Source organism: Agrilus planipennis, unplaced genomic scaffold (genome assembly GCF_000699045.2).
Source record: "Agrilus planipennis isolate EAB-ADULT unplaced genomic scaffold, Apla_2.0 scaffold257, whole genome shotgun sequence".
NCBI classification, from domain to species: domain Eukaryota; kingdom Metazoa; phylum Arthropoda; class Insecta; order Coleoptera; family Buprestidae; genus Agrilus; species Agrilus planipennis.
In genome coordinates, this window is record NW_020438985.1 from 8,244 (window position 1) to 18,629 (window position 10,386).

The window sequence follows — 10,386 nt, forward strand, 5'->3', positions numbered from 1 at the left end:
CGGTTGCATAGGTTTTAAATTCTTCGAAATTTATTGACAGTCAAGTAAATGTACCACCGATAAGATAAGAAGACGCATTAAGAGACTGTCAATGATTTCAAGTCGTTTGATATATTACGTTGGAAATTTCGACATCATATTTTACTCACAGTAAGACGTATCTATTTGATATACTTGTAAGCCTATCCCAAATAAGCATTAACTTAAATAGAATGGAAACTTTTTTATGTTTGCATATTAGTTGAAAGTACCTACCTCTAGCAAAGTTATCCATCAAACGTCTCTCCAAGAATCAAATCTGTTGAACAGATTCCTGAAATAACATATTTCCGAGAAATAAATTGGTAAAAAGGATTACCTTTGGTTATAGAATCGAAAATGGTCTAAATAAATAAATCTATTGGAAAAATGGAATGCATTGTTTTCGAAGTTTTGACCTTTGTCAAATCCGATGATCGAATGGCGTCGATAACAATGAGAGCGTTGACAAATAAGACCTCATTTCCTCGGTTATTGTATTTCTTATCGTATACATAAGGAAGGATATACACATACATAAATGTACATGTATGTATGTACCAAGATAACATACGCCTATATACATGTCAAAGACCTATGTATATACGTTTGCTTTCGAATCCTTTGTGGAATAGATCTCATGAATCATATATGTATCGTGCTGGACCCTGGTCAGATAATCCTGCTCCGTCTCTCTATGACACGATCCTTATAGCGGTCTTCTTCGATTAGTTACGCTTAACGTGATGCAAGTTATGATTCAACGAGAAGGATTATCTAGGTTTTTACCAAATTTTTGTTTCGTATTAGATTACTGTTCATAAATAGTTAAGAATGCGGGATGTTCTAGTTTTAGAGGAATGCGAAGTTTAGCTCGGGATATAGGAAAAAGTGGAGGTGCCTGTCTTAGGACTGACGACCTTATGATGATGATGAAAAAAGTTATGGCAATTTGTGGTTTGTACAGGCCTGACGCTGGAAGCTGGCGGAAATTTTAAAATGGCGTGGATGCGCGGTGGCAAAAGTAGGCAGTTTTAGGTATAACTATTGCAGCCTTCTTTCTTCAGTATCCCTATCAGGGGCGTAGATTAAATATTTCAAAATAGGGATCAGTGAGCAAGTAATAGACATACAAACAGAACAACTAATTGTTGATGTTGGTGACACCGCTAGAGATTCCCATGATGAGAGTGAATGTGAAAACTAACTATAAAACAAAAGCAATAGGTTAATTTTTTTCTTTTTGATAAGTCATGTTTTTACATTATTTTCTAGTACGCTACTGTCCTATCTGTATTAATACTATAATTTACGCCTACTGAAAGCTTATTTGTGTACCAGTTCCAAGTGACTTACCCAAATAGGCCATAAATGGGCAAGTACCTGCGCGACCGCTCGCCAGCTTCCTTCGTCAGACCTGTACTTTCATTGCATATTTGGAGGTATCATGAGGTCTGTATAAATCCGTGAAAATTGAAAATAAAAATTCAGAAATCGGAATATGAAAAAATACTTGTAGAAATATCATTCACAATAGACGCCTAAGGAAAATTCTGAATGACGATAGAAAATGCCTGATCTCTTAAGTTTCGTTATAAAGAGTTTATATTGAATATTCAACGGATTCGAAGGTTTAACTTGACGTTCTCACGGCCATAAAGAGGATGATGCGGTCGTGTTATACACGCGCCCATTTTGTTAGTTTGTAGAAACAATGCTGCGGGCGGTCAAACGCTGTTCGTCGCTTGCTACGATGATGACGACGACGACGGCGACGTTGGCTATAGGAATCGAAGCCGGCTGATGAAGATATCGGATAACAGTGGGACATCGAGGCGGCTACGATCGTCCCAGCCACTCTTGTACTACGGATTGGTGCCAGTATTGACGCCTGTTTGAGACGCATGCGCGTAACTAAAGCTCGAGCTTTCATTGTGTCCCTTATTACGGAGGAAAGCAGGCAAAATGGATATAGGGACGACGTGACGTTCGATGGAAATGTGTTCGTGGGTTTCCCACAAACCCAATTTTGTATTGTATTGCAGCGAGGAGGTATGATACGTGGGAACGTCTACCTATACAGTCTTTCAAAGGAAAAAATGAGTGGGCCGAAACCATGCATACGTTATTTGGGATCGTTTTTTTTTGGGTCCGATATTTTTCAAAATATAGCTACTAGCTACACTATAATTTGCGAAAGCAAACATCTATAATTAGACACGTGTTGGCGTAGGTACCTACACATGTTTTCGTTTCGTATGAAAGGTTTTATTAATTAAAGTATATTAGCCACATCCTAACCGCTTAACTCAATCTCTATATTTTTACTCAAATTAAACTATAGATGCAGTCCGCTATATCAAAAATATGCTACGCCTAAATATCAAAACTGATGCTGATAGCGTAAATGTACAGCTGTAATAAGTCAACTGATAGGTAATTTGTTATTGGTGAAATTCTCTTATATTGAAAAGAGATATGGAGTGACCGTAGTTCTTCATTGAAGTTCTTCAAAAAACGTGAAAATGAACAGAAAACTCGGTTCGCGTTCGTCCAGTATAAACAATACGATTATGGTTACTGATTATTTAAAGAAGTAATATTCTTCATTTAGTACTTCATTTTTCAGGTAGGTACTTTTTCATTGAAATCATTTTTTATCGAATAATAGCCATAAAAGCTGAATTAAAACAAACAAACTTTTGGGTCAAGGGGAGAGCTAGGTAAAATATGAACGTGGCATTTTATTTCATTCGATGGTGGAAAATATCAGTTCTTTTTAATTAATTGGCATAGGTTTTGCTTTGCAAAAGTGTGCTTTGCAAATAAAAAATACTACTCCCGGGTAACATCAACAATCCCCGAACAACTAAAATTTAGGTAACTGCTCCTCTTTTCAGACGATAAAACACGAGGAACATTTATATATATATATATATTTCATTTTTCGCTTTGTTTAATGTATAATGTTGATAATGTAATAAAGTAGACATTAAGAAAAAAGTAAAATGAACAAATTGTGCATAAGTTTTGTTTTCAACTGCCCATGTCAGCAAAAATAAGATCCGAATCTGCATACTCCACCGATAAGTGGTACTTTTACGATTACAGTTTATTTAATAGTGGTTCGTTTCTGTATATAAAGGTGCTTTTTTTGCTGCTGGTAGATAAACTTCAGGAGCTGACTCTACATATTACCCTACTTATAAAATACATTACGTTTTTAATATTTAGAAAATTTCAGATTTTTATTGTGCGTCGATGAACCCACACATTACGTTATACTTATCACATTCGATTAAACGAAAGTTTCAGTTAACAAAGTTGATTATGCGATGCTATGGTGATCTGATATGAATCACTCCGTAAAGATACCTGCCTATTATTATACGTACGTTATTACGTAAAACATTAATGGAGAATATTGCTTAACATGTGATATGTAGGTATCGGCACATATAGCCATGTAAGTACATGCTATATGTAGGTTTTATAGATTTTCAATCGCCAAATCGCAAGTAAAACAAACAATGGCGAAGACGTCCGTCCATGATGTTCTTCCTAGATAGATATTAGATAAGTTAAAATGGTTTTGGTCTCGAACAAAAAGTGAATATTTTTATTGCTTTATTTCGTAAACGCTTTTGACTCTCTTAATAGATACTTTTACTAAAATCCATCGGGTATTAGGTACTCGAAGTGCGAGACAATACAAATGTGAGTTTTACAGTTAATGTATATTCACCTTTCACTAATTAATTTACACCTACAGAACGTGATGCTGCTTCGATCAATATTATGTAGTTGGATAGAAATGAAATACAACCCAACTGCAAACTCCCTACTTATATACCTATTATATAATATATCTTAACTTCCGTAAAAAATTTAATATTATAATTATTAGGGTTTGATAATTCACTTCATTCGTAAATTGCTGACCTCATCTACAGTTTTTAAACGCTTAACTGAAATGAATATTAAAATGGGAGTCATCATATAACTTACCATAATAAGGACAGTGGGCGACAAACAGATGGAAAATCTGAAAAAAAAAACTGAAAAAAACAGATGGGAAATCTGAAAAAAACTGAAAAAACAGATGGGAAATCTGAAAAAAACATATGGGAAATCTGGAAAGAACAGATGGGAAATCTGACAAAAAATCAGTTAATTATTTATTGTCGATCTCGCTCTGTAATTTTGGCTGAAATAGAATATTTAGGAAAAAAAACAGAGCCAGTGGTGAAGAGAACACAAGAAAGTTTTACAACACAGCCAATCGCTTAGGAAAAGCAGAATTTTAGACGATCTTTTTAGGAAATCAAATTTTTTTATAGATATGACGCCATATAAGAAGAAAATATCTGCCTAAATCTTCGATGCATCCGATATTCCCTTTTTTCTCTCATGAAGTGGTGTTTGCCTGTTAAAAAGAGGGTGGATCCGTAATAGACCATCTGCTGCGGATTCTCTTTGTGTAATGAAAGCCATATTACAAGTCGCAAAGTCCATATTAAAATAGAAAGGAAGGATTTGCGGTCGAGAATTAGTCTGTTTATTATTGGCCAAGTCCGACGGTAAATTACGTACTTCAAAAGGTTCTTAGGGCCCGACGCGAATACTATATGTATAACTAGCGTCTTTTCTGGCCACAGAGAAGCAGCTTTTCGTAGTTCCTGACGTCGCCATCGCAGAGAATGCTTAGTAAAAACGTAAAAACGGTGGCGACTATAATAATTGTACTTATTGTGTGATAGGTAATAGGTACATTTTCAAAAATGAATATGAAAGAAAAAACACAAACACTGACATTACTTTCTGTACTTAACAACATTATTTCGATCTGTAGGTATAGTACACATACCTGTATGTGAACATTTTATTAAGTAAAAATCGTAGTAGGGAAAGAGCGAATATAAAGATAGGAGACTAAAAAATAGAAGAAGTGACCGATTTTAGGTATCTAGGAAGTCAGATAAGTCAGGACGGAAGGAGTAGCAGGGATATACAGCAGAGGATAACACAGAGTCGAGTCGTTTTCAATAAAAAGTCACTTCTATGCTCGCGAACGGTTAATTTAGAAATTCGAAAAAGGTTGTTAAAGGTGTGGAGCGCGGCGCTATACGGGTGCGAAACCGTTCGAAATGATGAGGATACCGTGAATTGAGAAGGTTAGAAATGAAGAGGCATTAGAAAGAATAGGAGAACAGAGGACCATATGGAAGTTAATAAGAAATAGGCGAGATTGGTTAGTAGGACACCTTCTCAGACAGGAAGGTCTAGTCAGAGACATATTAGAGGCAGAAACGGGAGTTAGGAGCGGTAGAGCTAGACCTAGATTAGATTACTGTTCGCAAATAGTTAAGGATGTGGGTTGTTCTAATTTTAGGAAATGCGAAGATTAGCTCAGGACAGGAAGAAATGGAGGTGCGTGTCCAACCAGTCTTAGGACTGACGTCCTTATGATGGTGATGATGTTGGTATTAAAAACTATTCTTGATAATATCTTAAATATTCTCATATTATTAAATCGAAGAAATATTGTTGAGTAAGGAGGAGAAGGTTGATAAAAGCTTTTTTTCGAATAAATACAATATTCCCTAAATAAGATCATTCTTATTTTCGTGACCACTTTATGTAGTATTTTCGATATACATAATGGTCTTTAAAAAGGCATATAACTGATAAGAATTGATTAATTCTAGCAATATATATGATTGAACTTGGGTTTATCTGATCCTTAGGGGGTGAGGGGGATGTGGACCCGAACCTTCCCCCCTCCCTATGAATCCGCTAGCGTCCGATGCCTTAATATTTTTCCTTAAAAATGTAATGCGACAATGTAATTGTATTTTTACATGCCTTTTGTGCCTTTAAAATCTGACATAACTCAAAACTGAAAGCTCTAAATTTTTAAACATAATAATACAGATATTTTTGCATTATCAAATAAAAACGCCTTATAATTTTGCATTAAGTCGTAGCGTTTTGGTTTGTGTAATGTAAATGTTTGCGGTTTTAAATTTTACGTAAAATGTTCGTCAGGTTGGGACACAACTTTTAATCCATGGTACGTATCTCCATGTTGTGACTCCTGTGGATGTAACGGCTAGTTTCTTGTAGAAAAACATATATTCGATTTGAAAAAATGACAAAAAAATCTGTTGTTTCTAATGATGACATTAAAATTCCTTTTGTCTCAACAGAAGAAAAGCTTCGTCTAATAAAATAAAATCAGTTAACATTGTATTCAAAAGAATTAAGTACTTATAAAGTTGTTTTTAATTTGTAATAATTTCAGTTACTCTTATGTTGAATGCATTTTGAAAATAACCTCCACTGCCATTAACATTTCGTTTGTAGGGAAGAAAAATATTGATTTACGTCAATTATCGCGAATAAATAGAGTAGTGCATTATAAATTTAAAGTTGTTATTAAGCTAAGAATGTTGAAGAGAAGTTGTGTTTGGAAATCGATAGGTATTGTGTCCTAAGCAAATATTTGTTCATTAAATTTTGTCTAAACAAACTATAATGCTTTGATAATGGATAAGATAGGTTTAGGCAAAATTTGCATCTCGGCAAATAGTTTAATTATTCATAATAATTAAAACAGCAAAAATTAAATTAGTTAAGGAGACCTCAACATTTATTATGTGACAAAAAATTAAAATTTACAGTTACATAGTATTTATACATTTGTTTATATTTACAAAAAACAGAGGCGCGAGAATCTGTGTGTATGTATAGATATTTATAATTTGTAAAACATATAAATCTCTATTTACAATGCTTATAACAAAACAGTTTAACGTAAATTAGAAATTAGACCGAGATCGTTAGGTACTCATGCCATTAGGCTGACGGGTACTATAGGTATTTAACTAACAGTTGGAAAAAAATTAGCCTTGTCACTAACAAACATCACAATAATTAATAAATGCGTAATAAGTTTGAAAAATTGAACACGATTACTTCGGTGTAGGTAATAAGTTGGTATTAAAATGGTTATATACAAATATTTACATATATCTAATGATGAATCTACACAGCGTGTCTTCTAAATACAGACAAGTATAAAAAAAGAAATTTTTAAAGAGTAAAGAATAAGAAAAAAGGATCTATCATGTTTAAAAGTCAGTTATCACTTATTAGATGTTACTCAGATTTTGTTATCAGAATTACTCACAATCAGCCAAAATAAAAACAGATTCGAGAACAACAAAAAAAATACGAGTTATAGATACAGAGATAGATAGATGCAGTACCTAAAATAATGAGATTTCCTTCTCGAATTTGAGTCACAATGATAGAAAAAAAATATTGTTACGTACGAGACTGCCATTTAGATTCAATTTTTACGTTTTCCTCATCACTTCGCGTAAATGTTCAAAATACGTAATAACAAAACGTTCGCATAATACGTGATCCGAGAGTGCTTAAAATTTAAGCCAAGGGATATTGTCACAAGCTGGTCGTCCCCGACGGTGTGTGATACAGAGGATTATTGTAATAATCGTTACCTATCGATGGATGAGCATGCATCGAATTCGGAAGCGGACTCAGCCCATTGTAAGGATATTGCGAATCGCCGTACATTTTCAGTTCGGGCTTACTTTCAACGGGTAACAGTCTATTTATCGAGAATGGGTGATTAGAAGGCGTATATCCGGTAGGTTCCTGTTTTAGATGGTTCATAGATCCGTGGTGCAGCATGGATTCGCTACTCAACGATAATGGATGGACCCTACTCACCATAGCGGACAGTTCCTCGTGCGAAAGATTTTGTTGTTGATGTTGCTGATGCATGCCCAAATCGTTATGATGGAGAAGATTCATCTGCTCGACGTCCAGTTTGGACGAATGCAACAACATCGAACTGAGACTCCCATCGGTCGTTTTGTCTAAATGATGACCCTTGTTATGTCCGTCGTCGCCGTGATGTGAAGGAGTCGTTTTTCCGGAACTGCTTTTGTCCATGCTTCCACCATGATGCGGAACCGTCTTCTGATGCTGACGTTGGATTTCCTTCTTTTCATCCTTGAATCGCTTCTGTCTTCTCAAATAGCAACCGTTCTCGAACATGTTTCCCGAATCAGGATGAAGACTCCAAAATGATCCCTTTCCTGGCTTGTCTGGTGTCCTGGGGACTTTCACAAAACAGTCGTTGAATGAGAGCGAATGTCGAATAGAATTCTGCCATCGTTGTTGATTTTGCCTGTAGAACGGAAACAAGTCCATGATGAACTGGTAAATTTCGGACAAAGTGAGCATTTTCGACGGACTATTCTGGATGGCCATCGTGATAAGTGATATGTAGGAATAAGGAGGTTTCGCGTGCGTATAACTTCTTCTGTATGTCTTGTCGGCCCGTGCACGTTGAAGAGCACTATTCGGAGACGTGTCTCCTCCGCTGAGGTCCGCCCTGGCGGATAAACCACCTACAGAACCATAGCCATTTACGGTAGGCATAGCCGCTCCCATGCACGCGTTCATATTCGACATGGGAGATCCTATTGCACTGTATCCCATTCCTGACGATGACATACAATTACCATTCATGGACATCGTCGTCATGGGCATTCCTGAGTTGAGCATTCCCGAACCGAACGTTGCCGTTTGCGGAGAACACGAATTCATGGACGCCATAGAAACGCAAGACATGGCGTTCATTGAATAGCTCGGTGCCATCGGGGACATTGGATTCGAAGATGTTGCCATTGCCGACGGTTCAGTCGAGTAGAGTTTCTGCGGTAGCATAATCATGGATCTTCTCGTATAAGTCTCAGTCCATTCACTTCATCGTTTTTCAAGTCCAACGTGGAAAGTTTTTCGAAAATGAAAATATTGGATGGTTTTTTTACACGATGACGTAGTTTTTCCGATTACGCAACGGTGCACTTTTTGTCGACTATACTCGCAGTTAGATACGGCACACACAGAACGCAAACGTATTAATCGATATGATCTTAACTCGTCATCGAGGCTTTTGTATCTTTGTTTACATCACGACCGGTCCACAAACAAGTTAACACTTTAGGTATTCCAAACCAGCACTGATTGGAAAAACAAATACTCCTCGCTGCCTGTTTACTTAGATACTACAAGCCCGCTGTGAAGTACTCGGAGCTTTAGGTAGTCAAATACGACGTCGTCAGGGGAGGGCATAGCCATGGCAACAGAGGCGCCAATCGGCGTCTGTCGAGCGTCATCGTCATGGCAACTCAGTACGAAAACGACTCAGCTATTGGTTTAACTTAAGCCTTAACTGATGGAACGGGACGTCCACGCCCCGCGACGCCAGCGCCTCCGACGTCGCAGGGGGAAAAAGTAGCTTACACTTTAGGGCCGATTGTTGTCATCCCATTTCAGACGCACATATCTGTCTATCTAAGTGTAATAACCTGTAGTTTTATTTTTTGAAAAGTGAGTTGTTTTGGTCCCAGAGTGTATCTCATAATCACACTTGATGCGTTTTGGTTATTTGTTAGTGAGTGAATTTATGAGTTGAATGTTTGGATTTTGATACGTGTCGAGGTGAAGGATATTTCCGAAGGTAAAATTGCCGATCGAATTGATTGAAAGAAACAAACGGCTAGGCACAAATTTGGCGGTCAATAAACGATAAAGAAATGAGGAACTTGTGGGGATTCACTTGATGGGTTATCTGCTTGGAAAAAGAACGTGCTCTGCGATAAAGAATATGCACCTACGTTGGGATCTATTGATGAGTTTCGTTGTCTTCGAAGCTTCTTGTGTTTTCCTTCTCATATCAATGTGTGGTTCCGTTTTGAAATCTGGCTATTTGTTGGTAAATAATAAGTACTGAGGCATTAATTAAATTTAAGTAGATACATAGTTGTCTTCCAACGTAAGAGTTTCAGCAACTTGAAAACCGAAAGCGAACGCCAGGGCAGAATAAATATACTTTAGGTGTAAAAATATCAAAATCAAGATTTCCTTCTATAAGAATTTGCGTCATGTACCTATTACTATATAGAATAAGTAAACGAAGTTTATAAAAAAGAAAAAACTAATAAATCCATTTATAGTATAGGTAATTAATTTTAGCTTTAGCTGTAATTTTTAAACAATTTTCCGAGAAAAACTGATAACAATAATGAATAATGAAAATATCCACAGTTACATTTAGGTAAGTGGTGATGTATGTTTCATGTTGTTTAGAATTTTGTTTTTACAAAGTTTAGTTAATGTGATGAAAATATCAGGAAAAACTATGACTGTGTTAATTGTTTTGGCATAATAATAGTTTTGAATTTTAGATAACAGAGGTATTATCCTAGATATTTAGATTTCTGCTAAATTGATAATTTCATTTTCAAGTAAATTTTGGGAAGTTTTATT

General features: G+C 36.1%; 1 protein-coding gene across 1 annotated transcript; it reads right to left on the bottom strand.

Annotated features, from left to right (window-relative positions):
• Positions 1 to 6,683: 6,683 nt before the first annotated feature.
• LOC108742752 (protein fork head) lies at positions 6,684 to 9,963 on the bottom strand. The gene has a single exon (XM_018478063.2). The coding sequence runs from the start codon at positions 8,785 to 8,787 to the stop codon at positions 7,486 to 7,488; it is 1,302 nt and encodes a 433-aa protein (XP_018333565.1). The 5' UTR covers positions 8,788 to 9,963; the 3' UTR covers positions 6,684 to 7,485.
• Between the last annotated feature and the right edge of the window lie 423 nt (positions 9,964 to 10,386).

Bases quoted from the DNA above. Each gene is read 5' to 3' on its own strand.
- LOC108742752 (XM_018478063.2), bottom strand. From the start codon at position 8,787: ATGATTATGCTACCGCAGAAACTCTACTCGACTGAACCGTCGGCAATG.